The 22,137-nt window shown below is 44.3% G+C and overlaps 1 protein-coding gene across 3 annotated transcripts in view; it reads left to right on the top strand.

The window, feature by feature from the left end:
* Cramp1 (cramped chromatin regulator homolog 1) overlaps positions 1–22,137 on the top strand; it is a 56,469-nt gene that overhangs the window by 21,664 nt on the left and 12,668 nt on the right. For all 3 annotated transcript variants that reach the window (XM_057774879.1, XM_057774877.1, XM_057774878.1), the window contains exons 5-16: positions 3,146–3,229; positions 5,239–5,287; positions 9,571–9,656; positions 10,227–10,350; positions 11,360–11,441; positions 11,968–13,143; positions 15,449–15,626; positions 17,297–17,478; positions 17,568–17,642; positions 20,208–20,289; positions 21,541–21,645; positions 21,897–22,075. In XM_057774879.1, the coding sequence (XP_057630862.1) occupies positions 3,146–3,229; positions 5,239–5,287; positions 9,571–9,656; positions 10,227–10,350; positions 11,360–11,441; positions 11,968–13,143; positions 15,449–15,626; positions 17,297–17,478; positions 17,568–17,642; positions 20,208–20,289; positions 21,541–21,645; positions 21,897–22,075 (2,402 nt within the window). The remainder of the gene's footprint in view (positions 1–3,145; positions 3,230–5,238; positions 5,288–9,570; positions 9,657–10,226; positions 10,351–11,359; positions 11,442–11,967; positions 13,144–15,448; positions 15,627–17,296; positions 17,479–17,567; positions 17,643–20,207; positions 20,290–21,540; positions 21,646–21,896; positions 22,076–22,137) is intronic.

Raw genomic sequence — 22,137 nt, 5'->3', positions numbered from 1 at the left:
TCTGCACTTTCTATAGTGGACTTATTCTAGAGATCCTTCCTTCTAATACTCACTTTTAATTTTCCAGATAGTAAAGTTTTTGACCTAGGAATCACTAATGTACAGCTGTGGCCACATTGCTCCTACTTCTGATCCCTACCTATGCCTTCATTTTGGCCTTTGACACCCCTGATCTTTACTATTTTTGTGGTGTGCTCTTTACCAGGTCACGATACTTTGGCTGCTATATGCATAATGTTACTATAGCTTTAAAAGACACTGACTGCCTGATTCCCCATCTGACTGAGGAGCAGAGCTCTGAGTGTCACACACCCTTTCTGCTCTGGTCTGTTCATTTCTAGAGACCCCTGCAATTAGATTGTCAGTCTCCACACCTGGGAGCATCTCCCAGTTAATCTCAGGATATTGTTGATACCTGTTTGTTAGCTTCCATAATTCATACAACCATCAATGTAAGATTTTTCCACAGACTTCAAGACAACCCCATTCATTTTGTCCTTTTCAGTTACCAACACTGCTGTGTGTTTCATAACTGATTTGTTTGTTTATCTGTAGCATGAATAATAAAAAGATAATTGGGGTTCAACCTGAATATCAGAAAAGCAAAGCAGCCAGCCACTGGCTCTTACCTCTATCTCAGACTAAAATTGGGCAAGATCCTGTCTCCACGAATCCTGAGGACTTCACACCCCACACTCCACTTAGCTCCTGTCTCTTACCCCTTTATTCCTCTCTCCACCCAGCCAATATCGTTCCTGTCTCATCTCCCTAGTGCTGGGATTAAAGGCATGTAATCCCAAGTGCTGGGATCACCTTTGTGTGAGCTCTGTTTCTCTTTTAGACAGATTCAATCTTGTATAACCAGGGGTGGCCTTGAACTAACAGAGATTTGTCTGCCTCTGTCTCCTGAGTCCTGGGATTAAAGGTGTGCGCTACCACTCCCTGACCCGAATGGCTGACTAGTATGGCTGTTTTGTATTTGCCCTTTGAACTTCAGACAAGCTTTATTATTTGTATTTATTAAAACACAAATAATATATCACCATACATATTTCAGCACTAGTCCCCTGAGATCCAAGGCTGTCTTCATTCATGTGAAACATCTGTACCTTCCAGATACATTGTTTATGTACTTTTTCTTTTCTTCTTGGAGCTCATTGTAAATTCTGAAAATCATTCAAGACAAAAGGTTCACTCCAGCTGCTCTTGAAAAGTCTCCCCAGTGAGATGACTAATGAATTAGGGTTGAAAGATTGTTGTGGTTCAAGTTGTACCTTGTGTGATGATAGAGTGTGTCTGGTTTGTTCACCAATCTCTACCTTCAGGCATTGTGGATGATACAAACTCGGATGCTGTCCATGGCCCTAAAACATAGATGTTCCTCCCCCAGGTCTACCAAGTCTAAGAATTTTTTTCTTGGGTTAGTATTGCAAAGTATACAAAGCTGATGTTTCTTTTCTGTTACCTTTCTCTGCAGAACCACCTCCCGACCCCAAGTACCTCAGGCTCCTGGCAGCATCATTTTAGCTCTCTATCCCATCAGGGGTGAAGGATAGAGGCTTCAACACATTGTAGGATCATAGCAGACTGTTTCTTTCACTTCCCTGTGTGGTGACCCAGTTTCCCTCCTGCCTTCCTTCCTCTGTGCTTTTGACTGCACAGTCATCACATATGAAGGGCCTTTTTCTTTTCTTTTTAAGATTTATTTATTTATTCAATATACAATGTTCTGCCTGTATATATGTATATTTGTAGCCCAGAAGAGGGCACCAGATCTCATTACAGATGGTTGTGAGCCACCATGTGGTTGCTGGGGATTGACCTCAGGACCTCTGGAAGAACAGCCAGTGCTCTTAACCTCTGAGCCATCTTTCTAGCCCTCCCCATCTTTGCTTTGTTTTTGTTTTGTCTTTTTGAGACAGGATTTCTCTGTAGCTCTGGCTTTCCCAGAGTTCACTATGTAGGCCAAGCTGGTCTCAAACTCAGAGATCCACCTGCCTCTGCCTCCCAAGTGCTGGGTTAAAGGTGTGTGCCACCACCACCCAGCTCTATGGGCCATACTTTTGTTATCCGTCAAGATCTTAGATTCCTTTTGAGAGTCCGACATGGTCTTGGGTTTTTTCCCTCAGGAAAACCTTCAGGATTGGTCAACTCTAGTATTTTAGGAAAGGCAGAGTTTTGAGCTAGTCCATGTTCCAGAATTGTACTAGTACATTCATTTCTTGTTGTACAAGCTGAATGTTAATGTCTAGAAGTCGTCTCTGAGAAGAGAACTAGAGAAAACAGTGGAGAGATTTTGCAGGGGACTTTTGTCTCTGCTCTGTGAGATGACCTGACAGTAATGCCTCCAATGTTCTGTAATGTAAAGTATCTTTAGAAAACGGTGGCTAGCTCGGAGGGGTCATTCTCCTCTTGCCAGGTTTAAGAGCCCTGAGCTCCCCAGGTATGCTCTGCTGTCCTGTGTACTGGGGTTGTACAGGGTGGCTCTAGGCTAAAGCACCTGAGGAACCAGATGCAGGAGGGGACAGGCAAAAGTATAACTTTTGTCCATTTCATCTTCTGAAAGGATCCTGTGAAGTCTTACACAACAGTCCTGTGGTTCCATATTGAGCGATATCCCTGATGGTTTTCTTCCTAAATAAGAGGGACACCTATTGGTGACATTAGAAGAACGGATGTTAGCAGGGACTTGTTGGATATATATCCGTTGGCACCTGGGGAGGGCATAGGCAAGTGGGAAGGTGAGTTCTCGGGGTTCAGGGTGATGGCTCACCTGTACTTGGGAAACTCTGTGCCGTAAGACATGATTGTGTTGACCGTTCAGTTCCTTCTTTTCTCTGAGAGTACTCCTTGTCAGTCAAGCAATTTTCTTCTCCAAGAAACATTTACTCTGCCTGTCAGGACTAATGTTTGACCTCACCCTTTATTTTTTAGATTTTTACTTGGAGTTAAACAACACTGCTCCTACTATATGCTTTTTGCCAGTTTCTTCAGAGGTCAGCAACTACATAGCCAAGGTGCCTTGATCCATATGTGATTAGTCTCAGCCTCTGGAGAGTATGCTTCTAGTGTTCTTGTACAAACAGGCTGTACCCTAGGATGTCTCTGTCCCTCCTGCCTAACATCTGTCCTTCTTATCTTCCAGTGTTCTCTCGAGGGTTAAAGAAATCATCCCAGGAACTCTATGGTCTAATCTGCTACGGAGAGCTACGAAAGAAGATCGGGGGTTGTGAGTACTGCGCTGTTTGCATCGTTCTAGTCCTTGTCACTGCTGACTTTTAGTGTACAGGAATGCCTGTTTTCTCTCCAACTTTTATGTTGAAATTTTTTTTGACAACAGAAAAGCTGAAAAAAGATAGAGTGACCATTCCCTCGCCTCCTCTACCATTTATTAATGTTTGCTTATGCTTTTCACATAGGCTTACACACACAAGGCCATTTTTCCTCATTACCGTTTAACTGTACATCCTTATACCACACTCTGAAGACCAGCACTGTGACCTGGACCAGACACTTCCACGCAGCACTTGTCATGATTGTTCTGAGTCATTTCAACCCTATCAAAGTGTACAGTATCCTGCTAACTTCCTGCCTATAGTCAAAGTCTTTAGAACAACTCTAAGTGATGGTCAAGTTTTGCCCAGGACTACTTCCCCGTATGCAAAGCCACCTGCATGTATATGGTGGTTGCATTGCTTTTTTTCTGCCGTGATTGCCTAGCTGAGCCAGTATTGACAGGAGCCTAAGTTCTGGCTGGATCGCCTGACTACAGCTCAAGACTGTCTGTCCTCACCTCACCAGCTCAGGCATCTGCTAGATGTAAAGTCCAGGACTTCTCACTTTCCCCCCTTTCTCTCCCCTCTTCCTGTTTCTTCCAGGACATGTCTCATAAGGTCCTGCCTAGTTTATTTGGCCTCCCCACCCCTAAGCATCTCATGTAGAACCTGCTAGACACAGTGCTGCAGAGCTTTGTTCTTGCCCTGGCTTTCCTCTTCGTTGACCCCTCTTCTCCTGCATATCCGAGCTCCAGTGTCCCTGTTCAGACAAGACTGGCTCCCCTTGACTTAAAGTCGTTGGTATTCCATTTTTTCATGTGTTTGTGGTGGTACTGGAGAGGTTGGTTAGTGTCCATCTGAGGGCCATGGTGTGCCTGGCTCTTGCAAGAACATACCTGCATTGGCTTTTTCCAGGGCTCTTCCTCCTTACCTGGGCTCTTCTCTTCAGAGTGAGAGCTTTCTTTACTTTCTGTGGTGCGGATGTCCAGCTTTGAATCCTTTCACTTACTGTTCACTGAAAAGCCTTCATTTTGTTTTCATTCTTTTATGGTTTTTCGGCACGGGTCTTTTCTGTGTAGCCCTGATTATGTCCTGGAATTCACTTTGTAGACCAGGTTGGCCTCATACTCACAGAGATCCTCTCGAGTGCTAGAATTAAAGACTTGTGCCATCAAGTCCAGTTCTGTTTTCATTCTTAAAAGTTTATCAGAGTAGAATTCTGATTTGACTGCTTTTGTTTTTGTTTGTTTTTTTCTTTTTCTTCTTTGATCATGTTTATAACTGATCTAGTGTCTGTCCTGCACTGTCTATGATTAAAAAGTCCTTTAAGTCCTTAAAGGTACAGTACATTTCTGCCTGCTTTTACAATTGCATTCTTGTCTTTGGTTCTCTGCCTGGGTGAGTGAGTGTGGTCCCACTGTTACTCAGTCAGTCAGTCAGTACTGTTGAGGATTTTACAGTGCATACCCAGGGCCTAGACTCTTGTGTTACCTTTTTAATTCTTGCTTTCCTGTGAAGACATCTTTAGGACAGTGATGTGGACAGAAACTAGGGCATTAGAATTATCATTTAGCTGGCCCTGCCATTCAAATTATATTCCTGAGAGTCCACATACAACCAGCAGGGAAAGAAGGCCCAGGACCCAGTGAGATGCCTGAAGGATGCAGTTTTCAGGCAGCATTGGGAGCTGTGGTTCAATAGTACCAAACTATCATGGACGATTCCTAGAAGAAGAGGTTAGCGTACAGGAAGCACATTAGATCTTTGAGACAATGGTTAGGAAGAGGCTGTCTGTGACAGACAAGGTACTGGCCAACTTTACTGCAGGTGCAGATTCTGTTTGATGAAGAACATTCATTATCAAGATCTGGAGTCTACGTGGAAGACAATAATAATAAGGGAATTTGTTATTGTTTATGTCTAACTACCCCATGGCCTCATTTATTTTTCTTTACATTTAAAGGCATGGATGACAAGAATGCAACAAAGTTGAATGAACTTATTCAGGTTGGGTAAGTACAAGTGTATGCTGTTCATTCATTGAACTACAGAGGTTGAAATATGTGCTGTGTTTTTTCGTAATTTTATTCGTGTGCATATTGTATGTGAGTGCTGACATGTGTTACAGTGCTTGTGTGGAGAGCAGAAGACCGCTTTCAGCAGTCAGTTCTACTGTGGTGTCCACATTGAACTCAGGCCATCAGATTGTGCAGTGTTACAATTTGCTTTCTGTTGCTCTGATAGATACCATAACCAAAAGCCATTTAGAGGAGGAAAGGGTTGATTTTACTTATGCTTTAAGATCACAGTTCATCACTGATGGGAGTCACGGCTGAAACTGAAGCAGAAACCATGGAGGAATGGTGCTTGCTAGCTTGCTCCCTAGCCTGTGTTCAGCTACCCCTCTTTACAGCCCAGGCCCACCTGCTGAGGAGCGAGTCTGCCCACAGCTGGCTGGGCCCTCACATTTCCATCATCGATGAAGACAGTTACTCACAGATAAAACCACCAGCCAGTCTGATGTGGGCCATTCTTTAGCTCACGTTTCCTCTTGACCCCTGGTTGTGTCAGGTTCATAAAAACATTAATTAGGACACAGGGCAGGTGTTTTAATCTGCGCAGCCTTCTAACAAGCCCTCCAACGTCTTGGTCAGGTCCCACAGAATTAAAACTTCTTCCTGTCCTTAGGCATATGTTTTGTTCCCACAGATGATCCTTGTGCCAGCCCTTGCCTGTGACTGTACAGATGGCCTGGCCTTGATTTCATGGCTCTGAGTTTAACAAGAACATCATGGCAGGGAATGTCTAGTCCATGTCTAACCCCAGGCAATGATAGTGCCACTTTCTATAATGCCTTTCTTTTCAGAGGACACTGTCAGGCATTGTACAGAGCTCAAATAACTCATTGCCTTTCCCTGCCCAATGGAGTTAGTAGCACGAACATACCTGTCTGTTGATCTGTGTTTTTGTTTTCTTTTTTGTTTTGTGGAGCGATACTGGGTAATTTAGTTGTTGTTTTGTTTTGTTTGTTTGTTTGTTTGTTTTTTTAATGTTTTTGAAGAATTGACTCCAAGGCTAAACCATGAGTCTGTTTTGTGAGCATGGGTTTTCATCTCACCTGGGCATCCCCTCAGAAGAGATGTGTCTTCCAAAGCCCAGCCCAGGGGCTCCCAAGGACTTCAAAAAGTTCTACTTGATATGAAATTGCTTTGAATTGTATTTCTTTGACAATCAATGACATTGAGCATGAGTTTCTGTTGCTGCTGTTGTTGTTTCTACATCTTTGTACAGGTGTGTATGTGTGCATGTGTATGCCCATTTTGTTTTTAAAGCCCATTCCCCTGCAAGGCTCTTTGTTGGCGGAAGTTGCTGAAAACTTGACGCCTTCATGTTTTATTACTCTCTTTAGAATATTCTTTCTGGTTCCCCTCTGTGTCCCTACTCCAGCATCACTGTTAGTGCTGTATCACTTTTCATCAGTGTGTTTCATCTGGTGTAAGGTAGTTCAATAATTTTGAGTTACTTGAATGTGTGGTTGTTTAGAGACTTATTCTCTGTGAATTATCCAATTACCCAAATAGAAAGTGGGTAAGGGGTGGCAGCCTTCTTCTTGAACTCTTCCTGTCCCTTTAGTCAGGCTTTCTTATTCTTAGCTCTGCAGTTTGGTGTCTAGCATACAGAGGTAGTTTGGTCCTTGGGTGGATGGGTGCATATGGGGTGCATATGACAGATGAGGTGATAGGTAGGGGGATAGTTAGAATTGATGAAAAGATATTTAAGAGGTCAGTTGAGCAATGAATGAGTAGATAGAAGAATGGCTGGTAGAGGGATAGATAAATGTTTACACAGATGAATGAATGAAAGGCAGATATATGGGTAGATAGATGAATGTGCCAATAGGGGGTAGACAGATGGAAGAATGAATATGTAGGTATGGCTAAATTAATAGATGGAATACAGATGAGTGAGAGAAAGCATGGGCAGATGAGTCGGTAGGTACATTTATGAGTGGGTAGCATGGGTTAGTGTAGGGGTGGGTAGGTAAGTAGATTCTTGGATAAGTAAATAGATGTGCATGAGAAGGATGAATGGATGATATTGTAGCTGCCATATCATGAGGAGTTACTGAGTTTTCTGTGTTGAGTGATTGTGCCCACCTCCCATATGAGAGAGACCTCACTGTTTGAATTCTTATGAGTACTTGCTGAAAGCCTTACCGTGTTTGGAGCCAACATGAAACCACTATGCAGGGTTCTGAGACTTCATAATGCTAAAACGTGAGCCGTATTCCTTTTCAGGACACACTTTGTTCTTACGAGTTATGTGGTACAGCACTTTCCCCCTGACTTTAGCCCTAGTGTCTCCTGATTTACATGTATACATTTGAGTTGCTCTTTAAAAATATTTATTTATTTATTTATTTAATATGCAATGGTGTTTTACCTGTATATACTCTGTGTGAAGGTGTCGGATCCCCTAGAACTGGAGTTATAGACAGTTGTGAGCATCCATGTGGGTGCTGGGAATTGAACCCAGGTCCTCTGGAAGAGCAGCCAGTGCTCTTAATTGCTGAGCCATCTCTCTGGCCCCCTTGAGTTGCTCTTTTAATCAAGTATTGTATCAACAGAACCTTTCCTGTGCTTGTTCTGCTTAACATTATAGTTTAGATTCTTACCTCTAGATTTAAGCAGCATTATGTTAGAACAACAATTTTAAATTATACAAATATAGTATAAGTACAATCTGAATGAATACATTTTTGTTTGTTTTTCGAGACAGGATTTCTTTGTGTAACAGTTCTGGCTATCCTGGAATTCACTTTGAAGACCAGGCTGGCCTTGAACTCACAGATTCACCTGCCTCTGCCTCCTGAGTGCTGGCATTAAAAGCATGCGCCATTACTGCCCAGCTAGAATACATCTGTTTAAGATAGTGTGAACATGTAAAATCAGCCGGGCAGTGGTGGCACACACTTTTAATCATAGCACTTGGGAAGCAGAGGCAGGTGGATCTCTGTCAGTTTGAAGCCAGCCTACCGAGTGAGTTCCAGAACAGCAAGGGCTACACAGAGAAACCCTGACAATAAATAAATAAATAGCCCATCTCCTTCCTCTCAATTAAAACTTTCCTTAGGAAATTTACATGAATAAACACTTGGATACGAATATGAATCTGTACTTATATGAGTATATCATCTCTTCCACATCTTTAGAATCATCTCATGTATATTAATTACCCTGTCACTTTCCTACATACATCTTAGAAACTAAATAGTGAGGATAGAAGCTGCTCTCATAACTAACATGCTTATAGCTGAGAATAGGTCAGTAAAAAAAGTGGGGGGCGGGTTTCCCACACATGTATTTAATCCCAGCAGGAGGCAGAGGCAAGCAGATCTCTGAGTTCAAGGACAGCCAGAGCTACACAGTGAGACCCTGGCTAACAATAATAAAAGTAGGTTAAAGCAAAAAGACATAAAGTGATAGTTTGAACATGTTGTAAAACCCAAACATGCATTCCTTTCTTTACCTTTAGGTGGTTGACCAGAGCCTTTTCTTCAACCTAGATCTGCTTTAATCTGGATCCAAAGTGCATCATTTGTTCTTTTTAAATTCAAAGCAGTGGAAACTCAGGAGCCAAACTGATCATTCTTGGCCTTTGGTCATGTTCACACTGTTCAATCCCTGTCTGAAAACCAGCTACCTATACTTAGTGCTTTGAAAGTTTTCCACCTGTGGGCTTTGTTTGTTTTTCTCTTGTTTTGTTTTTGAAGGAGCTTTCACCTTCGTATCAGTAGCAAAACAGTATTTCAATAATGTATATGAAATTGTGGCTCCAACAGACAGACCTTGGCTGGCCTAAGGACTTGAGTTTGGGCTCTGACACCTTACTCTACTGTATGGATCGCAGGGGGATGGGATTACACTGCTGTGGCAAATTGGTCATGAGTAGTTCACAAGAAGTCATGTAAAGGTGGGTGGGTAGGTCATGTGGAAGACGTGTAGAGGTGGCTCTGGAGTTTCTGTTATATGGCTCTAAGGAGGAGGAATGCTTGGAGATGGGTGAGCAGAGAAGCTCCTCAACAGTGAGCCTGGCTGTGTGTGACATTCAGTAGTCATGCTTGGAGCACCACGTGTCCCTTGTTCAGGGAGATCCTGCCTCTGCCTACTATCTGATGTGATCGACAGCATAGGAATGGGTGCTTACCAGGTCTTCCTGCTTACCACACTTCAGACCAGATAATCCTTCATCTCTTACACAAAGTCCTCAGTATTGCTTCAAATTCTATTCCCAGCGCCACCACAGTACGTTATAAAGGGAGAAATCTGCGGATCAAGGCACCCATGTGTCGGGCCCTGAAGAAACTGTGCGATCCAGACGGTAGGTGGCAGGAGAAGGGATGGCATGTGTTGAAGTTTCTATGGATGTTTTGATGGGCAAGCTATTGTACTTTTTGACTTACTCTGTTTAACCTTCTCCTGTGAGTAGACTGTTCTTAAAGTGACTTCCATGTGTCTACTAAGAATCCATGGTAACTTTCTGACATTGGGTTAATACTCTGAGGAGACCACTTGGTAGCCTATCCATAGTTAACTACACAGTTCACCATGTTGAGTTTGACCCTTGCTAGGGTTCCTCTGTTCTCCTTTGTTCTTTTTTTTTTTTTTTTTTTTTTTTTTTTTTTTTTTTTTTTTGGTTTTTCAAGACAGGGTTTCTCTGTGGTTTTGGAGCCTGTCCTGGAACTAGCTCTTGTAGACCAGGCTGGTCTCGAACTCACAGAGATCCACCTGCCTCTGCCTCCCGAGTGCTGGGATTAAAGGCGTGCGCCACCACCGCCCGGCTGTTCTCCTTTGTTCTAAGTTCTCATTTCCCTGTGATATTCTGGCAAAGTGTTTTGTTTTCTACCTTGAGGTTTGTCTGCATTGGACTTTCATGGTCTCCTTTCTTCAGGTCTAAGTGATGAAGAGGACCAGAAGCCAGTGCGCTTACCTCTGAAAGTTCCTGTAGAGCTACAACCACGGAACAACCACGCCTGGGCACGAGTACAGAGCCTGGCCCAGAATCCACGTCTCAGGTGACATTTAGCATGAGGAAGGGCCCCATGACAGGCAGGACGTGAGGGTTTGGTGTTTCAGTTTCACTCAGGGTATCCTAGAGAAATAGCTTTTGCACAGTACCCTGACATCATATGAGGATAAGTTATGGAGGTGATGATGTCATGAGAATGCTCTGAGTTGGAGGGTAGTTTTGAGATTCTACCAGGCACAGTTCTTTGTCCAAGTAAGAAAATATTATTGTGAGTGCCTGCGGAATCTTCATCTTACCTGTAAAACCCATATATTACCTTATCTCTGATTCCCTGAAGATTTGTGGCTAATTAACGAACAAAGCACTGCCATACCTTTGGTCCATTTCCTGTTTATAGTTTGTTTAGTTGAAGTAAAATTCATACAACATTGAATGAGCTCTTCACCACTTGAATGTTTATAGTTAAGTGGCACTTGGTATGCTTACCGTGTTGTACAATCTCAGTTGACTTCCAGAATGTTTCCTTCATCCCGTGTGCCTGTTAGCCATTACTTTCTCCAGAGCTTGTCTCTCTTCCAACTGCTTTTTATTCTTGTGGATTTGCTTCTTCTGAACATTAATGTTACTGTAACCACAAGGAATCTGCTCTGTCTGGCATCTCTCAGTGGCTTACTGTTCTGAGGCTCATCTGCTTTATAGCACATATCAGTGCTTCATCTCATCTATGTGTGTGTTTTATTTTCTTAGGGCAAATTAGGGGTAACTATATACCTCCACTCTTGAAGGCAACGAGCACTGATGGTTTCAGTGCTCACACACTAGCCAAGCACTCAAATTGGAAAGGGTTCTTAGACCTCTCTGTGTTTTTTACAGCTTTATGTGAATCTATAGTGATTTCAACAAACAGAATTTATATTTAAGAATAGGAGCCGAAGACCCTGTGGATCTTACCTTTCCAGTACCTACTTACCTATCATGTGGTTTTGGTACAGGCAGTCATTAGAACTAATTCCAAGACTGACTTTCCTACTCTAACCTTGTTTTTCGTTTCGTAGGATGATTGTGGAGCTACATCGAAAAGTCTCTAGCCTCATTGAGTTCTTGAAGCAGAAGTGGGCACTCCATGAAGTACGAATTGTATCTTTTTCCAATTGAAGCAGACCCTCCAAACCTACCAGATATTCCTGCTTGGGAATGAGGTCTTGTGATCCCTAATTCCTGTCATTGCTACGGGTCCCCATGGGAGTCCAACACTCTTGGACCAACTTGCCCTGAGCGTATTCAGTCCCAGCCACTTTTTCCATGTTTTGAGTGGCCAACTATCTGTTCTGTGAGACGTTGCCAAAGTCACTCCATCAATAGATTGGGTGGGATGATGTACACACGTCACAGCCTCCTTTGTGTCCTTGGTAGGTTGCTAACCCTACCTGTTTTCAGGAATAATGTCTGTCATCAGGTGTGAGTTTCCTGAATACACTGAACACCCAGACCAGCTCAGTCTGGTAGTAGCCTGAGAAAAGTTCCTAGGTGAGCCTCAGGAATATCAAGGGGTACGTGGGGCTGCTAGGAAAGATGGCCCTAGTCTGAAACCCATAGCTCTCCACTGAAGAGGACCTTGATCACAGTGTAGTTGTTTGGAGTTGCTCCTTGACAGTGTGCCCAGCGGAAGACACTTGAGGAGAGGCAGCTGCAGGGCTCGAGCACAGCACAGACCCAGGAAAAGGTGGCACTGCACTTGTTCCCAGGCGAGAACTGTACGCTGACACCACTGCCGGGTGTGGCCCGTGTGGTACACTCCAAGGCCTTCTGCACTGTACACTGGCAAGAGGGTGGCCGGTGCAAGCAGGGTACCAAGGACACGCACTCGCTGCCTCCAGCCCAGATCCTGGGCATCCAGAGTGGTCAGGGAATAGCCCGGGGCCAGGTGAAGTGCCAGAGGGGCAGTGCTGAAGCCAAGAGTGGGGGGCGGCTTCTTCCTAATGCAGATGCTTCACAGAGTTCAGGGGAGAGTTCCCCTGAGAGTGCTCCTGGAGAGGGAACAGCTCCAAGTATGAACAGCTCAGATGCCCCTGACAGGCCTCCTCATGGGCACCAGGACTCTGGCCCGCAGCTTGAGAAGACCTCACTAGCAGCCCTTGCTGTGGGTGGGGAGAGCCCCATTCAAGAATCTAGGGCCCTGCCATGTTCATGTGGCCAGCCCCCAGACTTGGAAGATGAACTCTCACTCCTTGACCCCTTTCCCCGATACCTGAAGTCTTGCCAGGATCTCATCATCCCGGAGCAGTGCCGCTGTACAGACACACAGTCTGGGAGAGAGCACCCTCTTCTTGGCATGGTTGCTTCCCCAGAGGCACTCATGCCCAGCAGCAGAGAGGTTGCAGACAACGGTCCCCCTGGCCCGGACCCTCAAACTGGCACCGATCCTCAACTTGAGCCCAGGCTTCTGCCAGATATTTGTACTAAAGAGCTGGCAGATGCATCTCCTGAAGAGTCTCAGGAGAAAGGGAGCCCCTCAGAACCTCTGTTGTCTCAAGGACAGCCTGCTGCCAGGCCTTCAAAGGAAGTCCCTGCCAGCCAACTGGCCCAACAGCTGCGTGAAGAGGGCTGGAACTTGCAGACCTCTGAGAGCCTCACGCTGGCTGAAGTCTACCTCATGATGGGCAAGCCAAGCAAGCTGCAGCTAGAGTATGACTGGCTGGCTGTGCTGGGCCCTGAGAGCCAGGTGCCCACAGCACAGGGTCAGACTGCCCTACCCCGCTCTCCGCCTTCAGCCCTCCACCAGCAGCGCCTCCTGAACTGCCTCTTGAGGCTCATCTCCACTGAGGTCCACCCCAAGATGGTGAGTGATTTAGATTAGCCCAGGACTCTGAGTAGTTTAAGGTGAGCCTGTGTTGGTATGTCAAGCCTGACTCCTCAGGATTCCAAAGGTAACATAGTCACCAGGACTGTAGGTCCTATACCCCATGCCAGGGCTATTGAAGGTCTGCAATTCAGCATGATGGACATAACCTCTAAATAGACCCAGCAGCAGGGTTATTGGAATTAAGCTGTGACTACACAGATGGCCTTCTGTGGAGATATGCGGTATGGTCTACTCAAGGAGAGGAGGCCAGAGCAGACCTTTGAGTCAGTGGGAAAGTGAGAGGTTCTAGCCTCGATTTCAACTGGAAGGTAAGTGAGGCAGTTTGGAACAATATTATGGAAAGTGACGAACCGGAATCACTGCTGAGACCCCAACTACTGACAGCCTTAACACCACTGAGACCTTGTTAGAAATAAGGTTACAGGGCTCAGGCACACGCCTGAACACATCATCTGTCTATACATCCCACTGTTGTAGAAACTCAGAAAGGAATACTTAGTTTGAGACCAGGCTGGACTTAAAAACAAAACAACAGACGATAGTGATGAAGGAGAAAATAAAGGACAGATATTGCTGGGGTCGAGGGAGGAGAGGTTGTGAATGGTAGCAACCCCCATAGTGACTTGATGGGCTCTGTTGAAACTCAAAACCGTAGGTCAGAGACAGGTCATCTGTTCTTTGTTCCCCTTTTTCTGCCTGGCAGAGCTATGGCAAGCAAGCACCCCAAGAGTTCTGAGACTCAGGAAACTGCCAGAGTCACCTGAAATGCTCAGTCTGAGGTGGGAATACTACTATCCCAGAATGTAGAGATCAGAAGATGCAGGGAGAGGTTGGCGATGGGCATGGGCAGAGCTGTAGAGGGACTGTTGTGGCATAACCCTAGTGAGACGTTGTGGCTGCTTCTGGGAGGAGTTCAGAATTTGGGCATCTAACCAGGTCTCTCTGAAGAGGTGAGGCCACCAGAAGAGGAACAGCAACAAGAGGTGGGATGCCTTTGTGAAGCCCTAGGACTCGAAGCCATCTATTTTTCTGCTATCAGTTTGTATGTGAAAATGTGGGTGTTCAAATGTATGGGGCACATGTGGAGGTCAGAGGACAGCTTTTCAGGAACCAGTTTTCCTCCCTATTTTGAGACAGAATCCCTTGTTTTTTTCTGTCACTGTACTTCACTTCTCCAGCTGGTAACCCTGTGAGCTTCTGGTCTATTCTGTCTCGTAGGGGATCACACATGTGTGCCTTCACATCCAGCTGTTCACATGGTTTTAGGGAATCAAATAAACTCAGGTTTGTGAGTCAAGTGCCTTTACCTGCTGAGCTGTCTCCCTGGCCCCTGAAGCCATCCCTTAAAGGGTCCTGGACACTCACGAGGTTGGGAGCTGGGCAAAAGGCTTTTCATCTGCGACCAGTTTTCAGGAGTGATTCTGTTTCCTCCTTAGGGCTCACAGTAGGAGGAGTTAACATGATTGTCTTAGGAAGTTTTTTCGCCATGGCTTAAAAAGACAAACCTTTGTCACTTACCAGTACATCTTCCCTGTACCATAACTGTTCTGCTGGTCCCTGTCCCCTCTGCTGTGGAGCTGCTTGTCTGTTCTGTCCACTCCATTTTGGCAGTGGAGCTAGGCTAGGATCTCCTGAGGAAAGCAGTGAGTTGCTTTAACTATTCATCTCACTCCCTGGGAATTTGTAACTTTCCCCCTCTCTTTTTCCTTCCAATTGCTAAAGTTTGTCATGTGTTTTGTTTTGCTTTTTCACCATACAGCTCAGGATGTCTGGCTTGGAACTCATTCTGTAGATCATGTTGGCCTCAAATTCCCACAGATCTGCCTGCCTTTGCCTCAGAGTACTGGGATTAAAGTATGTCCACACCTTGCTTAGTGATTTCAAATCACTGGAGAGTTAGAATTAGTCAGGTGTAGTTAATGCTTGTGGTCCTAACACTTGGAAGACTAAGTCAGGTCTTCTAAACCAGAAGTTTAAGGTCAGCCTGGGCAACTTAGTAGATACATGCCAGCCAAGTTAGGCTACAGGACGAGACACCATTTCAGTAAGGAATACTACCCACGGCTGTGTGCACTCATGTACAATGAAAGTAAATCTTTAGAAAAATAATGAAGTAATATGCTAAATTTGCAAATTGTGACTTTGGGGCATTCTATTCCAAAGTGGGTTGGGTTTTATTTTGGTTTTTTGCCACCATAGAAATGGATGTCCTTAGGATATTTGTGATAGAACCATTTTTCTTGAGCTGAGTCTTTGAACCTCAAACCTGGTGTCTTTCCAGGCTTTTGAAGCAAACACAGCATCAACAGCCTCAGTCAGGCCCACCCAGGAGGAACAGTCCACATCCCCCCCAGGGAAGGTAGTGACCATCAGCTCTCGGAGTCCCCGCTGCTCTCGAAACCCATCTGCCCTCCGAAGTAGCAAGACTTTTCCATCTGGTTCTGCACCTTGTTCCCCAGGTATGCTTCAGGGAATCCTAATGTCGTTGGTACTGTATCTGAACTGAACACATGATCCTGTTGTCTACCAACCATGGTCTAGTGGGCATAGCAGAGGCAGAAGATCACTTCCATTGGGGATGATGAACACAGGGAAATGTCATAAAGGACCTAGTTCATGTGATAAGCAGAGTGTAGGATAGTCTTGATTGGTCTGGTAACATTGGAAGTTTTGCATGAGAAACCTTCATAATCTACTGAGTGGCTTAAAGCTATTAAGGTAGACTGGTTCTTAATTCTGTAGTGACTTAATTTTCTTTACCTCCAAAACATTCAAATAAAGCAGTCTTCTATTAATGGGCATGGTGGCCGTATCCGAAATGAAAAATGAAATAACGTGCTTCTTAGTATACCTTTAAATTTTCTGAGAAATTTTGGTTTATTTTGTGGTACTAAGGATGGAACTCAGGGCATCATACATGTTAGGCAATCACTTTGCTGCTGAGATACCACCCCAGACCCTAAGGAAAAAAAATAATTCTCTTACTGGGTACATAAAACCCCAAGATAAGCATGGCTGGCCCATTTATTTCCCAGGGCATCAATTTTGTTTGCTTTAACCTAGTGAAACCATTTTACCTCTGTTGTAAGGAAACTACATTGGTGTACCAAAAATAACAGTAATTCTTTTGGCCAGACAAATATTATATCCTGTCAGGTTAACAGTTCTTTAATAATACTATTTTCATTCAAGAACATTGATGACTTTACAATATCTCTTGACTTTTTTGTGAGCAACCTTTCCACTAAAGACTGTTTGCCTGATAGTCCTTCCAATGTGGACCTCAAGGCTGTGAATTTGGGGGGCACATCTTGCAGTTGCTTGTTTTTTTGTTTTCCCTTCCTCTTTCTTACGCTTTAAAGGGCTGCATCAGCAAAGCCCAAGCCACTAATCCCTGAGATGAAGGTCTGGTCTTGAAGTAGGCCAGGTAGCAGCTCATGACTGCTTCTTTTGCCTTCCAGTGAAATTATAAATGTCCTCTAACATTCTCTGTCTGAGGATTATAAGGCCCAGGGTCCTGAACTTCCAGAAGTGTGTACTATGTGTGGCCCGTACCAAGCCATGAACCATGAAGGTGCTTTGTAGCAATACTACCGTGATGGAATTTCAACAGGGTTATTATACAATAAATACTTTCTGTCCTGTTATCATTGGGCTGTTTTCTGCAAAATAAGGGATTTTAAAACCAGGTGTCAATAGTGTGTAGTTACAGCCTACTTGTTCTAATTACCTGTGTCACACAAATAGCTACGTAGGCACACAGCCACGCTTTCTCTACTGCAGCCACACGAAGTTGAGTTGCTATAAAGACAAGATGGACACTGAGTGTGTTGCTGACTAATCTCTGCAGAGAGTCTGCTTTCTTTCGGTCAGCTAGGAATGTCCCAAGGTCCTGTTAGCTCTCAGTCTTGGTTAGTTGTCCCGCCCTTTCTCTCTTGATCATAGAACATTTTACAGTCCCTGTAAAATGGGGTCAGGAATCAAAGCAAGCAATGCAGGACTTTACTAGATAAAGTATAGGCAGCTGAAAATTGTCTGCTTTCTTTCCTGGCTTACTTCCTAGTGGATTGCCTTTGCCGTGGAGGGGATGGATGTAAGTGTCAGCTCATAATTCTCTCTTCTGTTCCAGGTTTAAGGAATCCCCCAAGGCCTCTCTTGGTAGCTGGTTCCTCCAGCACAGGAAGCGGTGACTCAGACGGTGGCCTCTTTGCTGTACCAACAACTTTGCCACCCAATAGTCGACATGGAAAGCTCTTCTCTCCCAGTAAGGAGGCAGAACTGACTTTCAGGCAGCACCTGGACTCCATCAGCGTGAGTGCTGGAGCGCACAAGTCGGGGAGGCTGTGGTCTGCTTCGTGGTTAGAGTGCCTGTTTTAGGACTCATGTTCTTTCTCCCTTAGATACAGTCAGACTTCTTCTCACCAAAGCCCAAGAAACTACGCAAACGGCACTTACGAAAGCCACTTGTGGTCCAGGTGAGGGAGCATTGATTGAGTCTACATACGCATCTGCATTGTGTCTGTCAGGTCCATACTCTAGCTGCTGATGAACTTACCAGGAAATGCTGTTTTCTTACATCTTTGGTTTTCAGAGTGAAACAGAAAATTCTTGCCCTTGTCTTTTTTATTAATAGAAAAAATAAAGCCATGAACAAATAATTTACTGGTACTATATAAATAAAGGTAGACTTGGATTAGCATTGAAAATTATTTACGTACCAGGCTAGGGTTCCGGGCCACGAGTGTTCAAACTGGAGTATCTCCAGGAGCTGTTAGAGCTTGGACTTAAAACAGTCAGGAGGCAAGAGTTGGGCTGGCAGAAGCAGGCATTTGTAGAACTGTAATAAGTGGTAGGACAGCCTACAAGTGCCATCCACCAGCCATGGCACACAGGGTGTACAAGGCACTCAAGAAAGAAGACAGCAGCACTTACAGATGACAGATAAGGGAAGTAAGGCTGTGATAATGGAGCCATAGGAATGTGTGAATGGATGTAGTTTTTGGAAGACATGAATAGACCAGTTTCCTTTTGTTAGTCTCATAGGAATCTTTTTCTCTGGGTCTGGTGAGGTGGCTTAGTGGGTAAAGGTACTTGCCACTAAGTCTTACAGTCCTAGTTCCATCCTTAGAACCCACATTTTAGAAGAAAAAATCCAACTTGTAAAAGTTGTTTTCTGACCTCTACACTCAGGTCATGATATGTCTACACACTAAATAAGTGAACATAATTTTAAAATTTTAAAGAAAGTATTTTTCTTTCTTGAGATTAGTTTATTTATAAATAAGAAGTATGCTGAGCATAGTGGCTACAGGGAAGACCATGTTACAAAACAAAGGAGCATTGCATGGATGGTACGTATGCATTCTAAACTTTTTAATTTTTGCTCATGCTCCCTTAGTCCTCAATTTAACTTCAGTTCTTTAATCTTTATCCCAGAATTAAAAAAAAAAATACTTCATGAGTTGGTAGACGTTCTGTGGCTGCTAAATTCAGCATCTGAATATTAAACTAAACCCCATGATAAACCCGGTCTGTTTTGTTTTCTGAATGAATGTGTAGTGACACAGTGTAATGTACGGGTCTGTGCATGTGAAGGCCAGAGGTTGATAGCAAATTTCTTCCTTAATGGCTTGCCACCTTATATATCGAGTGTCAAGACTTCTCACTTGAACTCAGTCAGGCTAACCAGCTTGCTTAGGGGATCTCTTGTCTCTGCTTCCTGCAATCCGGAGTCAACATGCCCTCCTAATATGTGGGTGCTGGGGATCTGAGTTCCTGTGTCATACATGCATGGCAAGTGCTTACTCCCTGAGCATCTCCCCAACCCCATCCTGTTTTTATTATTTACACACACATACACACACATGTATATATCATAAAACTCACTCAGTTAAGGTACACATTTAGACAGGGTTTAGTGTAGGTATGGAGTGTTACCAGCTCTTGGTCATTTTATAGAATATTCTCATCACTCAGAAATCTTATTCCCAACTGCCAGCCCACCTATCTCTATGGACTTCCCTATCCTGAGTTTTCCTCAGGTGGGATTGTACAGTATGTGGTCTTTTCCACTTACTATTTTTGTAAATCATTAAAGCTTCATTTACATAGAGCCATAGTCAGTTACATCCACAACTCTCTGTGACTGCTTTCCTACCATAAGATCAGGGGCAAGAATAGCCCCAAAGCGTTCTGACTGGTCCTTTATGGAAAATACTTACTGAGTACTGCCTCTCAGCCTCTGGAGTGAGGTGTGGTGAGCCTCGAGAGTATGCAGAGTTGTTAGTAAGTTGGTCACACTATTATCCCCAGCTCTTTCTGGTCTCTGCCGTTTGCCAGCATCCTGGGAGATCATGCATGAGACAGGGGCTTAAGGCAACCCGAATACTTTATATATGAACAGAGAATGTCACCTCTATGCCAGACTCAGTTGTGTCCTGATCCAATGTGACTGACAGATCTTGTAAATGTTACACAGTTAGCAACGTCAGTGGTCAGCGCAGGTTCTTCTTGGCTGAACAGGTTCTTTTTTTTTGTTTGTTTGTTTGTTTGTTTTTCGAGACAGGGTTTCTCTGTGGAACCTGTCCTGGAACTAGCTCTTGTAGACCAGGCTGGTCTCGAACTCCCAGAGATCCGCCTGTCTCTGCCTCCCGAGTGCTGGGATTAAAGGCGTGCGCGACCACCGCCCGGCTTCTGAACAGGTTCTTATAAGTACATCGGGACCTATTGTTCACCTGCAGGAACGAGACCTGAGACCTGGAAATGATCATCTCTTGACTCTCAGTGCCTCTCAATACAAGCAGTCCCTTAACTTTCTCCATCCTGCCCACCAAAATGCTCAGCATTGAGCCCTATCAGCCTACCTATTGTTAACAGACACCCATATCTGCCTTCCAGCCAAGTTAAGAACATTCTAGGTTTGAACTAAATCCTTCTGATGATCTTCAGTTTTCCTCAGGAAAGGTCTTTGTAGAGTGATCTTTTTTGACACTGATGTCTTCCTACCACCTTTACTATGTGCATTTTTTTTCTCTCAACAGAGGACGCTGCTCCCTAGACCTTCTGAAAACCAGTCCCACAATGTGTGCTCCTTCTCCATCCTGTCTAATTCTCCTATAGCTGGTAAGACCAGGCATTCCTGGGATAGCTTTCCCTGAATATGTCTCACTGTAGACTATAGGTGTGGGTTTGCATTGTTATTGGTGTAACATTTCTTGCATGCCTGTGCTCATTCTACGAGCATATACTTAGTGTACACTGTGTTGGGCCTGACTGCCATTGTGGCCAAGAACACTGCCAGTGGCTGGAGTGGAGTGTACCTTTATTTTTCTTTCCGAGACAGGGTTTCTTTTTGTAGCTGTAGCCCTAACTGTCTTGAAACTCAGTCAGTAGACCAGGCTGGCCTCAAACTCACATCCACTTGCCTCTGCTTTCCAAGTGCTGGGGTTAAAGGTGTGTGCCATCACTGCCTGGCGAGTGTACCTTCTTTAGAGGTGTGCTCTGTTGTCTTTGTTAGCAGCACTTCTGAGTTCAGTGGAATGTATTCACTTTCTGCCTGTAGAGTCATGACAAACACTTATAAAATAAATGTGTTGTTGGGGTGTATGATGACATTTTTTATTTATATAATCTTTAAACTCATTGGGTGCCCTGGTACTTTAGTGTAAGCCTTAGAAAGTGTGGGTTCTGCAGTTAATTTACATGCTTGTTGATTTATCTTGACTAATCTTTTTTTTTCTTATGATTCTGGGGATCAAATCCAGAGTTGTAGACAGCTGAGCAATTGATGTATTTCTGAACTATGTTTCCATGAATTTTTTTTTTTTTAAGATTTACTTATTTTTATGTGTATGTGTAAGTGCCTGTAAGGGTGTCAAAAGCCCATGAAGGCCAGAAGAGATGTCAGATCTCCTGCAGTTAGCGGAGGTCTAGTCATTGGGTGGGTGCTAGGAAACAAACCTGGATCCTCTGCAAAAGCAGCAAGTGCTCTTAACTACTGAGCCTCTCTAGTCCCTAAATGAGTTGTCTTATTTTTTAATTTTATGGGTATGGATTTTTTTCTGCATGTATGTATGGGCAACATGTGCTTATCTAGTGCCCATGGAGGCCAGAAGAGGGTGCTGGAGTCCCTGAAACTGAAGTTAATAGGTGATTGGGCACCATCATGTGAGTGCTGGCAACTGAACCTAGACCTCCTTCTTGAAAGCCTGTGTGATAATACTTCTGATTCCCCAAGTTAGCAAGTGTTTGGAGTCTTGAGTGACTTGCTATGATCCTAGCTGTGTCTGTGAAGAAAACCCTCCATAACCCCATTGTGCATTGTAGAACATGAACAAATCAGCTGATGTGACTACATTTGTTTTTCCTTTACAGGGAGAGGCTGGTTCAGGCCCATCCAGTCTTCTCTGACCAAAGCAGCTCTGTCTCGACCGATAGTGCCCAAGGTCCTCCCATCTCAGGCCACTAGTCACCTGCCCAGTAAGTCTGAAATGTACACAGTTGACAGCCACTATGTTGAGGTTCCTTAGTTGCCTTTTTTGTCATACATCTTTGTAATATTCTCTTCTTCTCCAAGGCATAATGTCTTACTGCTTTGCTAAGCGTATTACAAATCCCTTGGGTCTTCACTGAAGAGAGGTGGAGGGAGAAGCTGTCCCAAGCTCTCTGGGCATACATCATGGAGTGGAGTGTTATGGAACAGAGGTTTGATATATCACTCCTGTTGCCAGGTGCCATCGACTTAGCAGCTCAAAGTGCTGGTATCATCCCTGGAAGTCCCTTGCCAGTTTTAGATACTGATGGTTCATCTGGCATCTCTCCACTGACTTCAGAACAAGTAACCACTGCCATCTCGGGGCAGGGTGATACTGGACCACACCAGAACAGAGAGCCTGTTACTTCCGTAAGGGTGAGTGCATTTGCAAGTGCTGTTTGGCATTACCAATAGCTTCTGGGGCAAGGCCATGGGCT

This window comes from Chionomys nivalis, chromosome 7, assembly GCF_950005125.1.
Source record: "Chionomys nivalis chromosome 7, mChiNiv1.1, whole genome shotgun sequence".
Classification (NCBI taxonomy): domain Eukaryota; kingdom Metazoa; phylum Chordata; class Mammalia; order Rodentia; family Cricetidae; genus Chionomys; species Chionomys nivalis.
Note: the sequence above shows the minus strand (reverse complement) of the source record. Positions and strands in the feature narration are given on the sequence as shown.